The following is a 24,230-nucleotide window of genomic DNA, read 5'->3' on the forward strand; positions in this document are numbered from 1 at the left end:
TCATGAAACTTCAATAAACCTTGCTGCTGAGGCAGCTGGGTTTCCTGAATGACTGTTATTTGAAAGGGTTTGAATTCTTAATCCTGAATGATTAACATGGTCCAGCTAATCTGATTCCAAAATGGACATTTGAGCCTTGTGTTTGTTGCCTTGTGTTCGGTGATGCAGTGCTTGTGTTTGAACTTCTTTATTTTGATATAAAAATAAATGTTGCAATATTCATCTCCCTGTGTCAGCAGGCATTTAAGGACTTATGGAAATAATGGATTTGCTGTCTTCCCTCCATTCTCCCCAGAGTTAACTAATAGCCTAACCTTACATGATTTTGGGGGCTACCAGAGCTGCCCATCCCCAGCCAGTTTTATTTTGAAGTGAAATCTGGATTTTTAAAACAGAGTTAGAGGGGCTCTGACCTACTTCTCATCCCCCATTCTCTGAAGTACAGCACCCTCTAGGCCTCTGCTGAATAATTTGGTAGTTGCATAGCTTTAGAATCAGAATACTACCATATAATTATTACATAATTCCTTTGAACTTACATTATTATTGAGGGCTTATTTTGCACTCGTAACAGGTATTAAAAGAAAATTTCATGTAACTTAATGTGATTTGGTTTTGTTTACAGAGAATCTTTTCCAAATGATCTACAGTTCAGTATTTTAATGAGATTTACTGTTGACCAGACCCAAACACCTAGCCTGAAGGTAAGGATTTTTAGTTTTGCATTGCAAACAAAAATCTTCATTGATAAACATTTGCTAGCCTTAAAATTTGAATTTCGATTGTTGTTTTCTTTCATTAAAAAAGGTTTTCAATTAGTGGATTTTGTTTTTGTAAACTTTCAGACAGTCAAGCCAGCACTACAGGACCAGCTTCGGTCTTTTTGGAGCTCAAAGGTTTTTGTCTGAATTATTGTTTTTATTCTTAACCCTGTGTCAAACTCTTACGGTGTTTCCAATAATTTTTATTTGAATGCATTGGTATGCTGCTACTAACCTTTGCCAGAAACTTGAAGCATGCAGTTGTTGAGTTTTAAATACTACACTAGTATGAGAGTGTTTGCTGCAAGAGACATCTAATAAAACCACAGTACAGTAAAAACGAGCAACAAAAATGTGGCCGCCTAACATCAAGCTGGTTATGCAAACTCACTCTATCAAGTTTCTTCTAATTTTATGTTTGTGATTTCCCAGTCCTGTTTACCTAGTTCATACATATATATTTTTTTTCCTGTGTTCAGCCTGATAGGTCTTGAATTAATTTAAATTATTTCAATATTAATAAAATCCTGAGTTACTGTATTAAAAATCAACTCCCTTTGCGCTACGCTTACTTTTCTGAGAGCAGTGTGTGGATTTGTAATTACACACATTTGTACATCAGAATCTGGAGTCCACAGACCTGCCAGTATAATGGACAAGTAAAAATGTATTCTGAAGTACATTTACAGTTCCAAAGAGAGTTGATTTTAGGTTAAATGCATCAAATCCTAAGAAGATTTACGAGTGATGTAAATGGGGAAATAACAAGCATATAACTGGCATTTTCTGCTCTATCCTGCACGCAATATTTTTACATACTTTGGTACTGTGCAAGAATATGACTCTTCCCAAGTTATGTTGAACCTAAAGTCACATGAATATGCCTCTTTTGTCTACAATACAGTAAAACTTACATTTTTAAGCTTTTGAGGACAGTTGATACGTTGACCCCTGTTGCTTCGTAGAGCTGTGTTTAAAAGGGACTGCTGTCATTTATTGAAGACAGCAAATGAGGTAGTAAAAATCAGTTTGTTGCTTAAATAAATCCTTAGAACAAATTGGTGTTGGTGTTGTTCTGTGTGGTTTTCCTGCTTGGGAAGGTGAATTTGATGGTTGAGATGTTCTTTTTCCCAATATGGTAGTATAGCTGAGAAACGTGTATCGATCGTGTTTCGAAGTGGAGAGAGTAGATTTGGAACAAGACCTAGACTCCTACTAGGCTTGAGTTCAAGAATATTCAGGATGTGACCTTGAAGGAATTAAATCTGAAACATTTAATGGGAAGACATTCTGAAAATAATTTCCAGTACTTGAGAGAGGCTTCTGAAATCAAGATGTTGGTAAAAACTACCTCCATAGAAGAACACCTGTCAGTTTGAAATAAAATCAAGAGTATTTAAAATGAATTTTTGGGACAGTACAGTATGTAACTCTTTAAGAGAAGGTAAGCATTTTTTCCAAATGAAGTGGGATCTACCTACTTCCAACTTCGAGGTAACTTCAACCTCAGGATCCAGGCAATGAAGTTGAACATAAATTGCAGAAGTAGCTTTTTAGTATCTACATTCTTGAATATTTTAAGTCCTGTCCTTAGTGTACCCAGATGTCTACCATGAACTGATAATCCTAGGACACCACTGTGTTTCTTGAAATCTTCAGCTTTTGTTCTTACCCTCATGAATGATTGATTATTTTATTGCGTTGTGCGCCTTTGTGCTTAGGTGGACTGAGAAACAGCGTTCACCCTGACAGGAAAAATCAGAGAAAGAATTTTCAGCATCCTCAAAGATCATCAGGCATAAGAAGGGATGATAGGTCAGAAATTTGCCCCCTCTGCTTTTTACATGCTGGTAGTACATGATTATGAACCTTCAGAGTAGTAAGCTGTCATTGTCGTTCTTAACCTTACAAGCACAGCTACACCTTGGACAATAGAAGTCAAGCTTTTAGACTGGCCACAGAGGTGGGGTTGGATAGCCAGCCAGTAAGAGAACCAAACATAAAGGAGATGCTGTTCTGCTGATCCAATCCATGGAGGGTGCAGCGCAGTGTGTTGTGCTGCATCTGTCTGTCTTTCGCTATAACTTAACATGCAGTTGGGGTGAATTGCTGAAACACAGTTTAGAGGTGCCAGGTACGTTTATCTGTTTTGACCAGCTGTATGGATGGGCACAGGGGTCTGCTTATCTAGACAGGGTATAATCTATTAAGCCTGTCTTCACAGGTGCAGAACATACACCTTCCAAAGGATAAGTGTTGTCCTGAGATACACTTCAGATCATCACTTTCATTTTTCTCAGGTTGAATACCACATGGCTCACACTGAGTGAGGAATTAAGCATTGTGAGCAAAGCTCATTACAACTTTGTGAACCCTTCTTGCCTTTGATAATGCTGATTCATTGACATAGGTTTTTGCTGCAGTTGATCAGGTTTTTTTTTCCTAAGTATTAAAATTTCTGGAGTGAAAAAAGAAGCAACCAACCAATGACACAGATTCACAGAGATGAATCAAAATTTGTTTTCAGTGTATGTTTTAGCAATTTGTTTAAATAATGGTAGAGACAGTCACTCCTAAGTATGCAGTAATTTAGGGCCAAACACATGGGCTGTGGCAGTCAAGTCACTTTGTGTGATTGCTTGTATTCAGTCTGAGCAGGAAAACACTGCAAGAGATGGGATTGTATTCTGATTTAAGTAAAACAGCTTTTCTATGTTCCTCTCTCCTTTTCTTTTTTTTTTTTCTTTCCTGTTCCATTAAAAGTTTCTGTTTTTTCTTACCCCAATGCAGCAAATCACACTTCGTAAATCTCATGTTTTTCACAATAATTTGCCTTCTGGCACTGACTGTGTAGTGTCCTTACAGGATTTCCTGAATCTCTGGAAATAGTTGGGTGTATTTTTGTGCCAGAATTTGTCATTTTGTTATCTGTGAAAGATCTTTCTGAAGCACTTCAGTTCCACTTATATCTAATCTTGCTCTGTGAGTGATAGTGCTAATTGTGGCTTGATCTATATTTCAGCTCACTTACTACAGCGGTGCTATACTTAAACAACTTGTCTCTTTGTGCTTTATGCTCTATAGGAGAAAATGTCTCAGTGTTTATAGTCCAGCAAAAGTACAATAAATTCAGCCTAGAGCAGTAGAGAAGAAGTCATAGACAGTGGTGTCAGATTAACAGCAAATATTCATCATAAGAGTTCCTGGAGCTGCTTTCATTGCAGTCAAAAATTGTTTATCTCTTCTCTGAGAGACATTAAATGGATTGTTGAAGAGGACTATGCTAGACCTTTTATTTCTAAATCTCAGCTCTGTGTATGCTTACTGGAAATAGTGACAAAAGTACATCATAAATAGATTTGCTGCTATTGGAGTGTACTTCAGGGTTGGTTTTTTTCCCCTGTAATAATGGTGTGACGTTATATTTGAGCATAGAAGGGAGTACCCCTCTCAGAATTTCTTCTCTCAAGAGCAACTAATCAAAAACACTCTCTTTAAAGACAGCTGTCAAACATCACTTCGGGTGTCTATCTCACTCTGAAAAGCTTTTTGAGTGCCAACTGTCTCCATTCATTTTCTGTTCAGCGCTCTTCTGTCTCCTGAGAGCTGCCTTCTTTCCAGAGATCTGTACAGTTTACTCTGGGAGTAGTTTAAACACTAAATAGTACTGATTTCTCTCAATTTTTCATTGAGAGAAATCTCTCTGGATGTTCTGCCACCATTCTTAACAGTACTTTTTTTTAAGGTGTGATACTATATATATTTAAACCATAGTGCTGTCTTAACGGTTTCACTTGGTTATCTAGAAATTCTAACTTTATACATATCTGCAAAAACGTGTAGCCTGACAGTGCAGCAGAGATGTTTGTGAGGTTTTTTTCCTTGGAAAGAATCTCACAAATAGTGTAGAGTTTATTGCACTTTTTGATACTCATCTACAGGAGAGGAAAACCTCCAGCTGTTGCTTGTTGTATAACTTTGGAGAAGTGGAGGTTTAACAGCTGCTGTGACAATAAAGTATTCATTATTGATCTACATGTGCCAGCTATCACCAGCTATCTGGTTTGCTGCAATTCATGGAAATAAAAGCAGCTAAGTTAAATAGGCCTAAATAAATGTTTACCACTTTGGCATGACAAATCTCTGGAGCAGCAGGAGTTGAGGAGATAAATATCTAGGGGAGGTAGAGGCGTAAAATTCTTTGCCCAAAGCTGTGCAGTGGTGCAATTTTGCAGAAACTAGAGAGAAGCTGCAGTCTGTGATATCTAAAACAGTAATTCTGTGCAAGGAGTAGAGGGAGTTAATGGAGTAGGAGGATGATGCTCAGAAAAGTGAGGGAGTAAAGCAGCTTTTCTGTCCTCCTGATAAATCCATGTCTCTATCTTCTAAATATCTTCAAAAAAAAAAAAAGAATGTGCATGTGACTCCTTTTAAGTCTTCTGTAGAAAGTCTTTTTTCATTCCTTTTTAGTATTTAATAGGAAGATTCTTGTGGCTTATTCTCAATGATGGTGACTGCTGAACTCTGGAGTTTTATCAGTGTTTAACTACATGGTAGGAACTAACAGTAACTGGTTATTGGTTCATCATATGATGTTTCTCATTTTTGTACTTGAAAAAAGTTCTTAATTCTGAATGACTTTATCGAGTGTTCTTAAATATTCCATGTACTTAGGTTAAATATAAACTTCTGCATATGCACCAATTTATGTATCTCTTAGTTGCTAACAGTGAAATCTAAGATTTCCATTAATATTTGAATTTCTGTTGAATAACTTCTTTCTTGAAATGTTATATCCACTTGTACAATGATGTATTGTATAGAATTTCGTATCAATTCTGAAAAGATGCTTAAACAGAGAAGAAAAAAAAAAGCATATTTATTTTAGGGAATGTGAGCACACTTGTTCGTGCAGCACACCATTTTTATTGTCCATTTGACACTGTTTCTCTTTGCAGGTCAAAGTTGCCATCCTGAAATACATAGAGACTCTTGCACAACAGATGGACCCAGGAGATTTTGTAAATTCAAGTGAAACAAGGTTAGCGGTGTCTCGAATCATCACCTGGACCACAGAACCTAAAAGCTCAGATGTTAGGAAGGTGAGTTTGCTGATGTACATCACAAGTACCTTGGCAAATGGAGAAGCTAATAAATCTTGCCTAAACAACAGCAAAAGTATTTTTAAGTTATTCTTTCAGAACGAAAAGGTACTTTTATATCCTTCTCAGCAAGCACTCCTAATTTTTCTGTGTAAAGTATCGAAGTTGACAAAGTAGAACTTTGCCAGAAATTATATGTTCAACAATATTTAGGTAAAAATTAAAATTAACATGTTATGAAACTCTCCATACAGGTTCTATTTTTATGTATTGTAATCTGTTGATTGTTTTTCATAATATGAGTTATAACTTGGTTTCAAACACTATCTGGTATGAAAATCTCTTCAAGGGACATTTCCTATATACTTTTAATATTATGTCAGAGACCACCCACTGTGGTGGATGCACATTCACAACAGGAATGGTAACTTTGATCACAAACTCAGTTCAATCCGTTGGATTTTTTAAAATCTGTTCTGTTTAACACAGGATAGGTAAGTAATTGTTGACCCTTTGAAAAAAGAAAGCTTGTGCTTTAAGGAAGGTAGTATCTAAGTGTGGGCCCTGTAATGCTGCCATTCCTGTGCAAAACATTCTTTTCCACAAAACCGTTGTGAAATGAAAAATAGTGTTTGTGACCTACATTGGTCTATGAGGGGTACGGGCTAACCATGAGCAATGTACTGGTGCAGTCTTTGGGCAAGGTTTCTAAATAGGCTTTCCAATTATAGAAAGCAATTTATATTTGAACACTTTCATTTCATGTGCAGCTTGATGGAATACAGGGGTTTTGTTGTTGTTTTTCTGATTGTCACCAGCCATTCTGGCTTTGCCTCCTTATCAGCTTGCTAACGCTTTCTGAATACTAAGCAAACGTGTTTACTTCATGACTCATGAGTTAAACCTCTTTGTCAGTTTGAGAACTAACTCTTCTGTTCCTTTTTTCTCTGTTTATTTCTGCAGTCTGAAGAGTTGGAAGGGTTTACTTGTTTAGATTGCTATTTTTAACGGAGGTTGAGTTTTGGCATCTTCTCATTTCTGGAAAGAGGACTGAAACTTCCTTTCTTTAGAAGGGATGTTTTGTGGGAGAGAATTGAGAGAAAATAGTGGGAGCTGCCACATAAAGCGTCATGTGAAGAGAACAGAAATAAAAATAACTTCCACAACTTCTTGATAACAGGAATGTTTGTAGTATGTAATTAAAAAATTTTGACTTTTCGAAGGAGATAAAATTTCTGTCTTTCACTTATGTAACTTCATGAGTAGGAGAAAGCAGTTATAGATTATATCCTATGGACTTTTCTTGCCTAGTGACATGTGTAAGACCATAAAACAGGAGGGGAATTGAAGCAGCACTATCTTCTACATCAGTAAAGTTTTAGTACTAAGACACGTGGCAAGTTGTCTTATCTGGTGGTTCATATCTCTAATAAGCATTTTTATGTCAATAAGTAACTGAATCGTGGAAAGAATTGGCAGTGAGTTTTATCATCTGGAACACCTTAATTATATGAATTTTTTTTTCATTTTATTTTTTCTTTCCATAATACAGTTGTTAGAAGTGGCTAACTGCCAAGAGCCTTTAAATCTTGAAAGTAAATTTCACCAGTAAGTAGCTTAAAAAGTTGCCCAGGTGGTCTAAAAGGCTTAATTCCTTTAACAGACCTCACAGCATGCTATCACAGGCTTTCTCATTTTATTTATTTTAATAAGCTGATAGCATCCAGTGTGATTTCTTTAAATTAAAAGTTTTTACCAAGTATATTTTTGTGCATTTGATGAGTTAGGTTTTTTTAGTAAAAATATTTCTAGTACTAAGTATTATGACATTTTTTTTTTGTTTTATTAGTCTTAAGTTGGGCACTTAGTGACATGGAGCTGCTTTCTGGAAGGTAAAATTCTGTTTCAAAACTTAGGTATCTTCTAAGATTAGAATTCTTGCGAAAAGAATTAAATCTTCCTAGATGTCTTCTAAGGAGAAATTATTTATGATCAGTATTGCAGACCTTTAAAGGTGTTATCTGTATGCCTGGGCTTAAATCTCAAGAAAGCTTATGCTGAGGAGAAGAACCACTGCCAGATATTACCAAATACTGTCAAATGCTTTTTTGTCAAGAAAGGGTGAAAGGAAAAAAAAAAAAGTAGATAATTACAGAGTTGGAAACTTTCTGTTAGTCAGTATAAATGTTGATGCTTTAGGTTGAGCTTCCTTCTGGGCAGACTATTTTATTGTCAGCTAAGGCAGACATAGTGTTATGGGATGGAGATACAGATAACAGGAAGGAGGAGGAGGAAGGTGGTAATTCCCAAGTCCTTGCTCAGTTTCAGGATTTGTTTTGGTTATGCTTTGTATCAGCTTCTGTTAAAAGACTGACTAAAAAACAACAGGAAATGAGAAGCATTAAAGGCAGATTGTAGAGGGCATTCAGGGTGTTCATGTGAAGGGAAGGCTGTCAGAGGAGAAGGGAATAAAAGTTAAAGAAAACAGCCGGTCACGAGTGTGTAAAGATAATTCGTGGCAGTCTAACATGTTAGGGGCTTTTTGTCATTAAATTTAATACTAAGATGTGTGCTGGTATGTGTGCTCATACCTTGGCTTTCCACTTCTAATTAAAAAATGCTACAGTTCATTGCTCTGGAAGCAAAAGGAGGGAAATAAATGTCTAAAAGAATTTTCTAAACTACTTGCTTGAAGTATATTGCTGCTTAAGCAAGCTGCCTATCATTCTGTCTAGCATGAGGCACTGGTTCTCTCCAGTGCATGGCAGACCTTGATGGTAAGCTGTATAAACTAGACATAGTTGGTTAATCTTACAATCAGAGTTTCATACTACAAAGAAACTATCAAACAGTTCTAGAGAACTTGATAATCTCTAGTGCTTCATTGCATGAGTTAGTTCAGTGGCTGTGTTGACAGGTTGGCCAGATGATCGGGTGAATATTCATCAGACTGTATGACCATTACTAAGCTATACTGTCAGCATTCCTTTACTAGAGGTAACCCACCCACTGTGTAACTTACTGTATTGCTTTGTCATTGAAGAGCCCTGATTTTTGATTTAGATAATTATGTATAGTAAAACATGCTGTAGGAGGAGGATGACATTGAAGATGAACTGTTAAAATTGAAGGTGTAGTAGACTGCAGACTCCAATAATATTGCTGACTGCATAACTGTTCCTAGCAGTTACCATCTTTAGGATAGGTAGTCAGCTAAAATACTCCTCTTGATATTTGTCTGTCTTAAAAAAGATCAAGGAAGCAGGGCGGGATGGGGGAAGGGTAACTAACTGTAGGATAAGTTATAAAGACTATGAGGTGCTGTGATCACAACTCAAAATCAAGTCTGTCTCATTCCAAATTTTGGTATCCGAGGGGTTTGGTTTTCTTTTTATTTCCTAAAGTGATAACTGCTCCATAATCTGTAATTAACACTTGCAGAACACAGGAGAAGGAATGCAGGCTTGTTCCTGCCTAGTTCATTCCATTCCTCTCTTTAAATTTGTTGAGTTTGACAGACCCTTTAATAGCCTTTTTGCGAATTCCTTCAGTACTTTGCTAAGTAAATAGGGATCTGGGCTGGGGGATTGTTGAAGAGCATGTTTCTGAAAGACCTCGTGTTGGGATAATTGCACAAAGTGTAAACTGCTTGTTGTGTGCCTGGATTTATCAAGTACCTGAACTTCCAGCTTACTTGCAAATAGGAATTGCTTTTGTTCTTATCTATTACCATTTTTATTCAAGCCTGATCAAGACTTAGGTCATCTTTCATGATTACCACTCATTGTAGCACCCCTTGCTGAATAAATTACTTTGGAAACTCAAAAAAGTAATGTATTCAATCTGTATTTTCCTTTTCCAGGCTGCACAGTCAGTGCTGATTTCCCTTTTTGAACTCAACACTCCAGAGTTTACAATGCTGTTGGGTGCTTTACCAAAAACATTTCAGGATGGAGCCACAAAGCTGCTCCATAATCATCTCCGGAATACAGGCAACAGTGGTCAGGTATCTGCACTTCTTACTATTCTTTCTGAAGTTACTGGTGTTTTGAACATAAGCCCAGTTCACTAGAGTTATTTTGTTAGAGTTGTATTCCTCGCCTATACCAGCAGGAAGGCTGGTATAGAGGAGGGGAGGCAAGCCAAATCCTCTGTCTTAGCCAGTGTCGTGCTTTATGGAATTCCTTTTTCTTTTTTCTCTGAAGAATGATACCTTCTGTGTTGCTTCTGAGTGACCTGATAAGTTTGAATGTCCTTTTTAAGAATAGTTTATCTGTTAACTTACTCATTTCAGAGTTATACCTAATTTAAGTTGCTAGTAAATGGTTAGCCAATCCAAGAAACGAAATAGAAGCTCTTTAAATGTTTTTGGGCACTAGAAAATAAAGTAATAAGTTAAAAGGGAAACTGAAGTCCTACTGGAGTATGTTTTCTCATGTCCTCCAGGGATCAATGGGAAGTCCGTTAACAAGACCTACTCCACGCTCCCCGGCAAGTTGGTCAAGTCCTCTCACTTCCCCAACCAATACGTCGCAGAACACTCTGTCACCAAGGTAATGTGTGCTGGTATTGCTATGGTTCTGCATCTGAGGCTTTATTAGATGTTACCCAAATTCATAGCCCCAACAGTGAAAGCATGGAGTGAATTTCACACAGTGACAGATGCTGAAAAGTAATCCCCCTCCCTCCAGGGAATGCCAGCACAGTGAACTGCCTCACCTCTCTGGCCTGAGGTGGGAAAGGGCTGTGCACCTTGGAGTGCAAATGGATTAGCAGGAGAAGGAAAGGAAGTATTTGTCTCTAACAAATGATAGAGTAGGTGAGCGAGGTCAGCAAACCAGATCTAATACTGGGGAGACTAAAAAAATCTTAGCAGTATGTAAGTCCATAAGTCTTTAGCATTCTGGTACTGGTGTTGCCAGCAAAGTGGATTTTATGATTTTCCTTTTAGGAATCCACTTACTGTGAAAACTGTTGATTTCATCAGTCCTCCTGACTTTAGAACTTTTTTCCAGAACAAGAACAGGGTAAAAATCCCAGCTGTTTATAAGAGTAAATGGGAGCAAAAAGACACTGTTTCTTCAGGCAGAAGCTGCTACATAACGCAGCTCTTCCTGGCTACTCCCAGAGCGCTGTCTGTCAGCAACAGTATGCTTACGTGTCCTTTAAGTGTACAGTACTATGGTTCGGTTCTGTTCTGTTCTGTTCTGTTCTGTAGAGAGACAGCTTTCTTCCTTCATGTGTTTCAAGAAAAATAATATTTTTATAGTATTTCTTGAGTCTCTGTAGTTCCACACTAACGTTGTTTAAAAATACAGGGTCACAAAGTAAATCCATCTTAATTCCTGTGTCTTTCTCTGTGGCCCACAGTGCATTTGACTATGACACTGAAAACATGAATTCTGAAGATATTTACAGCTCTCTTCGTGGAGTCACTGAAGCCATTCAGAATTTCAGTTTCCGTAGTCAGGAAGATATGAATGAGCCTGTGAAGCGGGACTCCAAAAAAGAAGATGGCGATGCGGTGAGTATCTAAACCCAGTGTGCATCTTGGTGTCAGCAAACAGCCCAGTGACTGATTTATTACAAGTTGATAAAGCATCTTTTCAGTAAGTTTGTGTGTTAGAACTTCTGAAATGGGATGTTTCTCCTAAGTTACTTCGGGAAAAACACGGTCCTAGCCGTGAAACACATTTTGGAATTTTAAATGAAAATTCTGAGTAGCACTGGCTCTTTGTTTATTTACAGTGTTAGTGATTTAAGAAGGGATTATCTTGCAAAACAGCTGGAGTTCAGTTTTAGAGGTCTGCACCTTAATACATGCTTTTCCAGAGGGTTCATTCTGTACAAAACCTGTGGGTTTTTCAGCACTACACACGGTATTTTAAACTTTGGTTTCAGTGAAACTTTGGCTCTCAGATTTATTGACCTTGCCAACTATTTATATGCTTAATTGGGGTTTTAATTGTTTAGCATCAAACTGGAGACAAAATACTGACAGCTGTTTCTAGCTCATGAAGTTTTTTTACATTATGTCCACTTTGCTTTTTTGGGGGTTGTCTTGAAGAAAAGCAGAGTTCAGGGAACTGTTTCTAAGCCGCTTTATTTGAAGGCTAGTTTGAAATGTTTGACGTGTGTAAGCATATTGTTGCTGCATAGATGGATCAGTGATGTGGTTCATGTTAAAACACGTGTGTTTCATGCGCTTGTGTGATGTTTCTTTTCCTGCAGATTGGCAGCGCTTCTGGAATCGTAGACCTACGAGCTGGAAGCGGTGTGAGTGATACAGGCCGAACAGCTCTGGATAACAAAACCTCCTTACTCAACACGATGCCTCCCCACTCCTCGCCGCGCTCGCGGGACTACAACCCTTACAACTACTCCGACGGGATCGGCTCCTTCAACAAGTCCGCCTTGAAAGAAGCCATGTTCGACGATGACGCAGAGCAGTTCCCTGATGGTAAGCTTCAGGTTGCATCATCCTGTGCTAGAAGAAAAATGGTGAGAACTCCTTTGCAGCCTGTCCTAGGGAACCTGCTTTGGCTGGGGGCGTTGGACCCGATGATCTCTCGAGGTCCCTTCCAACCCCTATGATTCTATGATTCCGATCTTCAGAGTTCACTTTCTGAATTGATTATTAGCAATATAGGTATCACCGGTGCCACTCCTTCAAGAGGTTTTTACAAGTGCTGTGTTTCAAGTTTGTCTCTTTGTCAGTGATTCTTTTGAGTGACATTGTTGGATTACTTGGTATTTGTAGAGACTAAAGGTAAGAATGAGACACATACGGACCTATGTTATATGCTTCTGGAAGCATGGCCAGTAGCAGTATTGTCAGTGTAAATTTCTTTACCAGATCACTCTATTACTGAAATGTAAAGGGAGAAGAAAAAAGATTTACAGTGAGGACATAAAACTGGATCAAACCAGTTTGGGAATTAAGCGAAAGATTAAGTATTCTGCTAGTAATGTATTTGTATTTGAAACATGGCATTGGCATTTTCTATTGACTAAACATTCTTTAAAAAAAACCAAAACCAACAACAAACAAAACCAAAGAAAGCCCCCTAACCAAAACTAACTTTTACCAGGAAGGTGGTTCATTTAGCCCATGTGAATCAAGGAACTTGAGCTGTTTTGTAGACCTCTAGAGCTTTATAAAATACTGCTCAGTGTATCTTTGGGTAATTTTTTAATATCTAAATTTTGGGAGGGTTCCAAAGCATCACTGCTGTCGTTAGCTTAAGTAGTTGTAGGTGGTTTTCATAATGTGATATTCATTATTGTTGGTAATTTTGGTTATAGATTAAAATATTTTTTTTAAGTAAACAGATTTTTTAATAGTGAGGGACAAAGAAATTTTCCCTCCTCCTGACTGTTTTGCTTCTGTCATCCAGCAAAGATGTGTTACAGAAACTGCTGAAAAACAAATAGCTTCATTTCTCAACTGTTTCTATAAGGGTGCTTTTTTCAGCTATTCTGTAAGTTGGCTTTAAGTTTGCATAAAATGCAAAACCAAATCTACATGAGGTGCATTTCCTTTTGTTTTCTTAGTGAAGAAACATATGACCGATTACTGTCTTCTGCAAAAAGATTGAGGGGAAAGCAAATTTTTACATAACAATTCATACAAATACCAGTAGTAATACCTCTGTCATCCAGGTACACAGCCAGTTTATGATGGAGATTCTCTACTACAGGGATCCTGTTGTTACATGGGATAAGCCTCTTTATACTATCTGACAACATATTTCTGGATGTTGCATTAAACCAATTGCAATCTGTGCTGTACCAGCATGTTCTGGTTTTGTAAAAACTCGTGACTGGATGAAGTGAAGCATCCCCACCTAGTATTAGTTTGTCCTGGTTGGAGGAGGAGTTCTGTGCATTATTCATGCCTGCTCTTTAATGGATCTTAACAGAGCACTTGAAGTCATTCCTGTGTTCACCCTTAGTTTTCAGTTACACCATGTGAGTTCTGTCATTTCTGTGTCACTTTTAGAATTTAATCTAAGGTAGTTTCTAAAGATTCTGCATGAAAAAGAAAAGACAGTGCTCTGCGAAATGCTTTGTGTCTGTGATTCCTCAGTTAGGAGTTGCATGCTTTTCCTGTAAACCTGAAGCACATGTTGGATATTAGATACTAATTTTCTGAAACTCCACAAAATTGCCACCTGTTAAAGACACAAAGTGCAGCTTTTACTGGACTCTCAGCTATCCTGTCGTGTTACTGGGAAAAAGATGCTGAAATACAGGGTTTGATGGGAAACCTTAGCTACTCATGTAGTCCCGTAAACAGCACTGAGGTATGAACACGTATTCCGCAGATCATTTGTCAAACAGTTGATGATAATTTCTAGTGGAGGGGATGCCACAATGTACCCCACGAAGCCATTTGAGTGTTTTGCCTCCCTTAAAATAAAAATGTTGGAGAGTAGCAGCCTAAATCTTCCAATCACTGCCACTATTTTTTTTTTCCCTGCCAAGTAAAATGCTGTTTATGCAAAGCATAGAGAAACCTGGCTCTGTAAGGCACTTCCAGGCTCATTAAAAGCAGAGCACAGAAGTGCTCCTTTTCAAAGAAGCCAATTTCAGTTTACTCAGACTGTGTTTCACAAACTTATTTCTTTTTGCCTGACACTTTGTATGTGGGCTTAAGATTTCTGCTTCTGTGCCTTGCCTTACATTTACCATCTTCTTTTCTCTCAGACCATTTCTCTGATCTGCCAGTAGAATTCTTAATTCCTATTCCCCAGAATGTTTGTGGCCACTCTTAAAGCAATGTCATCTGCTGATTCAGTAAGTGGTCTCCTTTATTTCTCCAGTAGCATTAACAAAAGCATCAGATAGAACCAGGCTCTGCACAGTCCTGAGCAGGCACATCTCTTGTTTCTTCCTTGATTCATAGAAAGCCATGTATTTACAGTCCAGTCACCCTGCAAGTGAGTTTTGTACCTGTTTGTCCTGGTTTTGGTCAGGATGGAGTTAATTTCATTTGTAACAGCGGATGAATGCTGTGTTTGAGAGTATAATGGGAGTAGTGCTGATAACACCCTGATGTTTCTAGTTGCTGTCAGACAGTCAAGGACTTTCTCAGCTCTTCATGAGAAAGGAGGGGCAAAGCCAGGACAGGTGACCGAGCTGACCAAAGAGAGTATTCCATGCCAGTTACGTCCTGCCCAGGATATCGGGGGGGCTGACGGGAGGAAGGCCGGGGGCGGCTCTGGGACGCGCGGTTCTTGGGGGACGGTCGGGTTCTGGGACGGCTCTGGGTGGCACGGCCTGAGCTGTGGGTTTGGTGAGAAACTGCATTGTGTATCAACAGCTTCATATATTTTTGCTTTGAAGTCCTGTTAGTATTGTTACATTGTATCTTTCTGTTATCTTAGTAAACTATCCTTATCCCAACCCACGGGCCTCTTAATTTCTTGGTTTGGGGGTTATTTGCCTCTTCCTCTTACTTTTTCCCTTTCCTTACTTCTCACCCCCCCGCCCCTTCCCTTTAACCTGCTCTTTTCCTTTAAGGAGCAGGCAGCTGCGTGGATCTTGACCCTCAGCTGGGGTGAAACCACGACACTGTTTCATTGGCTTTTTTGGCCACTATGTTTGCGTAGCTTCTGTGTTAAGATGCTGTGGGTGACAATAGGAAAATCTTTACTAAATTCAGGATATATCTACATGCTCCCTTTTAACACCCTACACTATTTATCTTGTCAAAAGGATATTATTTGATTGGTTTGAGAAGAGCTGTTCTTCATCATTTATACCTCAATGCATATTTTAATTAATTCAAATGAAGGACTTGTATCTTCTCACTTCTCATTTGTATTGTTTTCTTTCTGAAAAAAGGCATTTTGAGAGCAAACTTAAAATAGGTCTTCTTTCAATACTTCTCCATTCTTATCTGGAGAACATTTGGAAATGAAACACTGGGTGCTAAGTCATATAGAAGAATGGCAATATGGGCAATGGAAAAACAAGGCACATCTCTCTTGGTTGTCCTAAGGTTTTTATGGAATTCCAGCTATTTCCTCCACTGATGGAGCTTCTTTCTTCCCGTTATTCCTGCATGGACGTGGCTGCTACCTTCTCTTTATCCCTTCCCTCTATATGTTCAAGGTGCCACTTGTTTTATTCTGATACTTCTGCGGTGAAAATAACTGTATTCAAACAGCTATGGGTATTAAACATTATGTGTCAATATGCACTCCCCAGAATGGGATCTACCACAGCTGTAATACTCATGGTTGGCTAGAACAAGTGTAATAGTTCTGATAATAGAAGGAATGATCTTGCTTCTGTGAAAGTGATTGTCCATTCTGCTCATCTGTACTAATTAATAACTTGCTTAATCCAATTTCAGCCTGTCCTTCAGGCAAACATTAATCCATTTAGAGAGCCTGCAGAGCAACTGCATGAATGCAGAGGCGGTCGAAGCACTTGCAGAAAAAGCGCTTCTGCTTTCTGGTGCTCGTGCTCCTGATTATTCATGCAAAACAGAATGCTCGTAGGAATGGTGGTCACAAAACCCCTGTGGTTTTTAAGGTAATTGATACGTGATTTTCACATACCCAATACATGGTGTTCAGCTTCTCCCTGTTTCTTGATGGGGCTTTGGGCAACCTGGTCTAGTGGAGGGTGTCCCTGCCCATGGCAGGAGGTTAGAACTAGGTGGTCTTTAAGGTCCCGTCCCACCCAAATCGTTCATTGTGAGGTGCTTTGTAAGGCATCTGTAAGTTACACTGTTAAATACAGTAACAGAAGATGTTCAAGGGCTGTAGTTTCTCAGTATATGACCTAATAAAATTTGTTACGAGGAATGTACTTAACGTGTTAATAAAATTAATAATTTTAGGCAACATGCAGTGCAGGAACATTTGCATTTTATGCCAATATTTTCAATCTTCCTTTCCGGAAACAAAAATGTACTTGGCTTTCTTAAAAGATAAATGGATGATCATGTAATAAAGCAACAACTTGATAGTTAATTTTCATTAATTTAGACCAAGTTTCCTGACTGTTTGCAGATCTCTCTGTTTACAGTCCAGTGTTTACAAATACAGGTTGCATTCCTAATGCATTTTTCCATCATAATGGAATCCTCTCTAGTCAAAACCAAAATCCAGAGCTGCCCAGTAATGACTGCTATCAGGAGGCTCTGTGGGACTAATGGCCGTGGTTTCCTCCTATTTCAGCTGGTTTATACCAAGCGTCATTCTTGAGTACTTTTTTTTCCCCTGTTTGTGTTAGCAGCCTAGCTGTTGCTGTGGGACCGAAGTCTTAAGTGATCCTATAATACTGATGGAGAAGAGACAAATCTTGTATGGAAGGGCCGTGTGGGAAAGGTGGCCCTTTGTGTATGCATCAGATGTTAAAGGACGCAGAGTCCTTACCATTTTGTGTATTGCAAGTGTAAAAAATTGCTGTAAATTAGCTTACAGGGTATTTTTGCAGTATCACTGTAGGGATGTTTTGGTGATTGTAAGCTTGTTCATCGGCGTTGGCTGCACTGAAAATATAGTAGCCAACCTGTAATCTTTGCAGACAGATTTGGTCAGAGGGGAATAAAATTATGCTAGAAAAGCCAGCTCACCATCCTAAAAAACACCCCCCAGCTGTCCAGCAGTCACTAATACTTACTTGCAGTGATCTGAGAACTTTGTTTGTGTTTTCCTTTTTGGCAGAGCCTCCCATGGACCATTCTGATCTGGTTGCAGAGTTACTGAAAGAGTTATCAAACCATAATGAGAGAGTTGAGGAGAGAAAGGCTGCCCTGTACGAACTCATGAAGTTAACTCAGGAAGAGTCTTTTGGCGTTTGGGATGAGCACTTCAAAACAATATTACTTTTGCTGCTTGAAACACTTGGAGATAAAGAGGTAAATTCAGATTAATCCAGTTAAGAATGTTAACAAGGCACCTGGTTTACTTCCAGTATCTCTGAAATTTGTATGGGTTGTAGAAAGGGTACAAATTCCAGTTGGTCTTGAAGAACAAAAACTGTGGAAATACAAAAATGTTGTGAAGTCCGAATGCCCTGATGGTGAAAAGGACATCAGTGATACTTTCTCAAGTGTTCTTACTTGCTGATTCTCATGTGATAGATTAAATGCAAAACTTTTCACTGGGATTCAAAGCTTTTCTGTTAATAGCCTCTGGTAGAGTCTAGAATATCAAAACATCATGTGTGGCAAAGCATTTAAAAACATATCTCTAAAATACAGTAATGATCATTGATAAGAAACTGAGTTCTATGTAACTGTTCTCTGCAAGGGCCATGTTTTTGAAATTACTGAGGATCAAAGAGATACTAATGCTTGGGTTTTATTTAAAAAAGAAAAAGAAAAAATGTTTTCCAGACTGTATTTGCCTGATATGATGGCAAAGGTTTGATCAGCGCTTGTGAAGAGTAAAACTATGTGCAACTCACTGTCTGGGTGCTGCAGATAACTCAGGTTAGCAGCAAGTTTATGAAGTCCCACCTGAATTATCTGCAAAAAGAGAAGTTGAGAAGATTAAGAAAGTCAAAGATTATTTTCTAGCTTTATTTGTTACCACTGGGTTCACCCTGTATATATGCACAGAGCACAGTGTGATGTTTTTCCATTATCAAAGACTCTGCTGCTGAACAACTGTTATAATGTGTGTCTGTTTAAAGATCCGTAACTTGCTGATCTTAATCTTACATCTTTAGCATGCAATTAGAGCTTTGGCATTGAAAGTTCTAAGAGAAATTCTAAGAAACCAGCCAGCAAGGTTTAAGAACTACGCAGAGCTTACAATCATGAAGACGCTAGAAGCGCATAAGGATCCTCACAAGGAGGTTAGTAATCAGTTACTCTGTTTGTTTGAGGTTATGACAAATCAGTACAAAATGAAATGTCTGCCCAAAAACCGTGTAAGAAACTTATCAGCTCTTCCTGAGGAAGCAGTGTGTTTAATAATCAGGCATTTGGCTGTTACTAGTTCATACAGGTATGCAAGAAAAAATTGAACTGCAGGTTTATACTCAAAAGCTCAATATCAGCCTTGGAACAATTGCCTCGGGTGGTGTCCAAGAGGACACAGTAACCAACAATGTGTCATAGCTCTTCAAGGAGAAACTGAAGGAAGTTCTTCCTTGTATGACATCTTAAGATATAGGTGTCCTGGAGCTTTTGGGTTTCATTAAGGTTCATGGCTGAGAGATGGAATTGAACATGGCAAGGAATTGTTAGCCTCTTCCCTTTTCAGCCAGAGGGGCTTTGAATGTGGTTGGGGGGGAACATGCAGGAATGTACCAAAGGGAGGAGTTGGTTGTGGCCAAGAATAGCAAGGGGATTCAGAAGTAGTGGGATAACTAATCTTGCTCAGAAGTGTTTGTGATGCAAGCACGCACAATAAAGGATAATGCATGTCGATAGAAGAAACATGTACAGTAGCCAATACTAACCAGTTCACATCCGTGTCACTGACCCTTTGGAAAAAAATCCAGGTTTATTATTAAATGAGTACATCTTGTTCCTGCCCTCCCCACGCAAGGCCACTTACTCTGTGTGCACCTTACTGTGGAGTTACAGAGTTGGCCTGCAGTTCCTCCTATATCAATGACTTTTGTCACTCACCTGATACTCATTTCTCCTTTCCCTGCACCCACTTGATTGTTTTTATGTATACTGTATTTATTACAGCATCTTGTCCCCATGCTTTCCCTCTTGCTGCTGATTTAGTACAGCAGTTTGTCTTCTCAGAGGGCAGGTACCACAGCTGCACTAATAGGAAAATCAGATATGAATTCCCTCTGTCGTGCCCATGTTGCATCCCAAGCTGCTTGCCTGTTGGCGTCGTACCTGATAGCTCATGTTGTGCCTACTCTTCACGCTTAAAGTACTCCTGTCACAGATTCTCTCATACGTAGAGGGGCTGAGAAACAGCTGGATTGACTTCTAGAAGTGGCAATCCAGGCACATCAGTGAACACGTTCTTGAGATGAATGTGAAAACGTATCTTGTCCGTGGTCACTGACCTCACCAGCAATAACAGATCATAACACAAGGCATTGCACAATAGAGGCATTTCAGATCCAGTTCAAAAAGCGGGTTTGAAAAACAGGCATGCATATTGCTGGTGACACTGATTAGCCACAGAATATTGGAAGAGCCTTGTCTTCAGTGAAGTGTGTCCAGCAGTTGGAATCTTGTAAAGAAATTGTCAAAGGGCTCTTCATTCACATATTGCTGTGGTAGAAATTGTAGAGGTCTGGGTAGGAAGTTTTTATGCTGAAGACCATTACTTACAGATTACTGACCATAGTTAACAGTCTCTTGTAAATCACCGTTTCATATCTTATTCTTTCAATAGGTGGTGAGATCTGCTGAAGAAGCTGCTTCCATGTTGGCCACTTCCATTAGCCCAGATCAGTGCATCAAAGTTCTTTGTCCAATTATCCAAACTGCTGATTACCCCATTAATCTGGCTGCAATCAAAATGCAAACGAAAGTCATAGAAAGAGTATCTAAAGAAACCCTTACTCAGCTTTTACCAGAGATTGTGCCAGGTCTAATACAGGTAAGCAGAGAACAAAGAAGGAGGGAAAAGAAGAAAAGAAACTCCATATATAAAAATTGCAAAAACTTTTAAAAAATAACATTACTTGGGTCTCAAGGATTCTGTTCCTCTGACAGCTGATGGCTGCTTTGACCCACAAATAACTCAGATAGTGGGAACAAACTCTTTGATTGGGTGGTAGCTAAAATATGACTGTGGTTAGAACTCAAAGGAAATCCAGGTAGGATATAAAGTACTGGTTATAGTTAGGCTTGGTAGATAGTTTTTAGTTACAGTATGTTGTCGTTTGCTCTTTTTCCAAGTTGTATTCCTTTGGTCTGAAATTGTCCATGTGGTGTGACTGTATAATAGTAGGGGCTTGTTGCTTGGGGTACAGGCGAGGCAAGAGGAAAGCAGCAGATTTGGGGAAGGTTAATAAAACAAGGATATTAGAGGTTTGTCTTTAAGTTCTCTCCTACCTTACCTAGAGCCAAGATAGATAAATTTGTACATGATGGATAAGGACAGTTCAGAGTCTGACAGCTGCAGATTTCGGTCTTTAATGGGTGTGAACCAGTGTAACACCTGTAGGAAGGTGGAGGCAGAGAAGAGGACTTTTAAGAAGGGGGTGCAAGTGAGACAGCCAGGCATGGGGTACCAGCAAAGTGGCAAAATAAACAAAAATCATTGAAAGAGTGAGATGAGAACCGACTGAAGAATCTTTAGCTGTTAAAGGACTGATTCTTTCAGGGCAAGGTGGCTCTAAATGGAGTGGTCTTCTGCTTGAGTAAATATCTGTATAATCTAAACCCAATCTCTCACGTGCTGCGTGGCAGCAGCTCTGTTTTCAGTGGAACTTGTGAACAGGATTGTGTGGGTTTTAATTTCAGTCTGGAAAATGATTATCAATGGGTGATTAATAAGCAGCCCGCTTTCCGAGTGCGTGCTCCGTGTTTAGGTTTCTGTTGGAATGCGTCATTGGGCTACACGAGCCTTCATTTACTGTAGACTTGAATGTATTTATTATAGTAAATAAGTAAATAGCTTTCTGAGGCTTTTAATCATTAACTGATAAGGTATTAATGTTAATTTTATTGCTTTCTAGGGTTATGATAATTCAGAGAGCAGTGTTCGTAAGGCATGTGTTTTCTGCCTCGTAGCCATTCATGCAGTAATTGGTGATGAACTAAAACCGCATCTCAGTCAACTCACTGGCAGTAAAGTAAGTGAAAGAGATACCACTTAAAGACATCTCAGTTCATGGTTGCATGTCTGCATTTGCATTTTGGTTGTGGTTGCCAGGAAGTTTCATAAAAGTATAAACTCGAATGAGGATATCGGGGCTACCGACACCCTCTGAGGGTTAATAGAACTTTGTGGTGAAATGTTTAAAACTGAAACTCCTTAGATCTTTCCTTATGCAGGGGTGCAAACTTTAGCATTAAGAAGAATACCAAACTATGATTCTTACTGCTGTTTAATGGATTTAGTTGCTGCTTGTATCCCTGGTAGAAGTGATCATGGTTGTACTCGGTGTGGCTTTTCCTATCTGTATTTCTTGTCTTGGTGTACCTGCAGGTTCTGACTGGAAAGCAATAAATGTAACATGTAGATGTTACATGCAGCAGTTTTATTTATTCCCCCTCCTTGTTACTTGGCTTCCATCAGTCCTTTCTGTACCTCTAATTTGAATTAATAATAGTAGTAATCAGTCTGGGGCCCTTTTTGGTTCAGGTTATTTATGATTTTACTGACATGTTTTACATATAACTGTTTGTATGCAAAAAAAAAATCCATGTTAATTGTGCATCTCATTGTCCTTGGAATAAAACAGGACAAATGATTATGTAGAACTTTGAATAAGACAGTTACACCTTAAAAATGCTCTCTGGCAGCGATTGTGTTTGAATGTGATTCTAGACACTATTAGAAACTTTCAGTGAGTACCAACATCAAATCTAACTAGAGGCTTAAAACCCCAATGTTAACTTAAAAAAAATACAAATAGCTACCTTATATAGAACAGCCTTGTAATTTGAGGAAAATACTCCACCTACCTTAGTCTAGCTGCCTTGGATCATTCTGTCCTTCACATTCTTGAAGTAGTACAGGGCAGTTTCCTTGTGACAGATTTTGCTGTGTCTGATGTTTTTGTGTCACCTTTGTATAAACTGTGCAAAGTATAATTTTGCATTTGGGAAAGAGAAAGTTATTTAGTGTCTCACTTGTTGTACTGTTCTTGTAGTCTGTGCAGTTTGCAAACACTAAACAAAGTGAATTTCTGGCTTAAATTTGCAGATGAAATTATTGAACCTTTACATCAAACGTGCACAGACAGGCTCTGGACCAGGAGATGCAACAGCAGATATGTCTGGACAAAGCTAATGAAGCTGACAAGAGTTAACCAGGTCTCCTAAAGCAAGGGCAAGACCCTCTTCAGTGAAAGGAAAATTCTTACATACAACTTTTAGAACTTTTTTTTCTTGGATTTTTTTCCTTTTTTTTTTGTTTTGTTTTGGTTTTGTTTCTTTTTATTTCCTTTAACCAACAGCTGTCCTCAGCCTGCATGTGACTGTTGCAATAGAATTATTCCAAATCCAAGGAGAAACAGTATTAACATCAGTTGATCAAAGCAGAATAAAATTTCCAAATAATCTAATCCATCAGTTACCCTGTTTGCAATCTTCTGTGTCTTCCCATTAACTTTTGCCAGTGTTACTGTGTTTAAAAAAAAAGAGAGAAATTTTTTTTTAATGCTAATTATAAGGTATGCTTTAAGCTTCAGAAGTTAAAAATAGAAATTCTGTTGCTTTTCTTCAGCTGCAGATAACAACATTACTTTTTTTATTGCTGTTCTGTTTGAGTACCTATCATGTCCTTCGCTAGAAACAAGAAGTGATGTGAAACAAGGCTGAACTAGTCTGAACTGCAGCGAGACTCGTTCACTGTGTTGGTGGTTCATCATCTTTATTTACAGCTTGTTTGGGATATTCTGGAGATTGAGAAATACGCCTATAAAAGAGAAAGAAAAAAAAAAGCAAAAAAAAAAAAAAAAAAAAGCAGCTGGATTGATCCAGTTCTGTAAAAGTGATATTGTTCATTGGTTGTATGTTTGTTGCATAAATAAGAATTCAGTGTGTGCAGCAGAGGACTGGCACAACCAGTACCTCCTCTCGTGGAAGACAGCCCTTCCAGGGGAGCGTTGCCGACCTGGTGGTAGCGTGGCAGTCTGCTTTTCTAGCAGCAGAGTTAATGGTCACTTGATGGACGTGAACCATCCTTGTCACCTTTCGTTCTTCAAGCAGGATGCTTCAGAATGGAGTGCTCTGCCCAAGCATGCTCAGTATGTATTTATCTTTATCACTAGAATGTTTCCTCTCAACCTAATTGCTGGAACGAGTAGTCTTGTATTGTAACTCACATGGGATTTTACAACAACAGTGCAGAAAACTACTTACTCATTACCTTCCTAAAAGCACCAAGATTTTCTGCACTGAATTTAAAGGGGTGGGGGGGGAGGGGTGGGAGAATAGTCACAAATGCTATGGATCTTGCCACCTTTTAATTTTAAAAAAAAATATATATATTTTGGATGAGTTGGGAAAGCTGCACCAAATTATCTGCATGATTTTCTTGAATAGCATCCTCAAGACCCATCTGGATTAAGGTGTGGAAATGGTTCCAGGGTTTGCTTTTCCATTTTTTTGAAGAAGAGTTAGTTTATTGTGAATAATGGTTCTTTGTATTTATGGACTCGATAATGAAAGAGAACAGAGATCAAGTAAATGTGTCCCTAAATGTTGTATTTTTTTTTCCCTTTTTTTTGGTCTTGGATATAAGCA

General features: G+C 38.6%; 1 protein-coding gene across 26 annotated transcripts in view; it reads left to right on the forward strand.

Moving 5' to 3' along the window:
- CLASP2 (cytoplasmic linker associated protein 2) overlaps window positions 1-23,887 on the forward strand; it is a gene marked incomplete at its 5' end in the record, with an annotated part of 146,096 nt that extends 122,209 nt beyond the window's left edge. For 25 of the 26 annotated variants that reach the window (XM_084279667.1, XM_084279691.1, XM_084279688.1 and 22 more), the window contains 11 exons: window positions 626-704; window positions 5,720-5,863; window positions 9,726-9,869; window positions 10,310-10,416; window positions 11,234-11,387; window positions 12,095-12,323; window positions 17,548-17,741; window positions 18,557-18,685; window positions 20,203-20,409; window positions 21,494-21,610; window positions 22,687-23,887. In XM_084279667.1, the coding sequence (XP_084135793.1) occupies window positions 626-704; window positions 5,720-5,863; window positions 9,726-9,869; window positions 10,310-10,416; window positions 11,234-11,387; window positions 12,095-12,323; window positions 17,548-17,741; window positions 18,557-18,685; window positions 20,203-20,409; window positions 21,494-21,610; window positions 22,687-22,773 (1,591 nt within the window). In that variant the 3' untranslated portion in view covers window positions 22,774-23,887. Of the gene's footprint in view, window positions 1-625; window positions 705-845; window positions 897-5,719; window positions 5,864-9,725; window positions 9,870-10,309; window positions 10,417-11,233; window positions 11,388-12,094; window positions 12,324-17,547; window positions 17,742-18,556; window positions 18,686-20,202; window positions 20,410-21,493; window positions 21,611-22,686 lie in introns of all 26 variants that reach the window. The other variant, XM_084279689.1, reaches the window with a different exon arrangement.
- Between the last annotated feature and the right edge of the window lie 343 nt (window positions 23,888-24,230).

Source organism: Gallinula chloropus (genome assembly GCF_964237585.1).
Source record: "Gallinula chloropus genome assembly, chromosome: 2".
NCBI lineage: Eukaryota > Metazoa > Chordata > Aves > Gruiformes > Rallidae > Gallinula > Gallinula chloropus.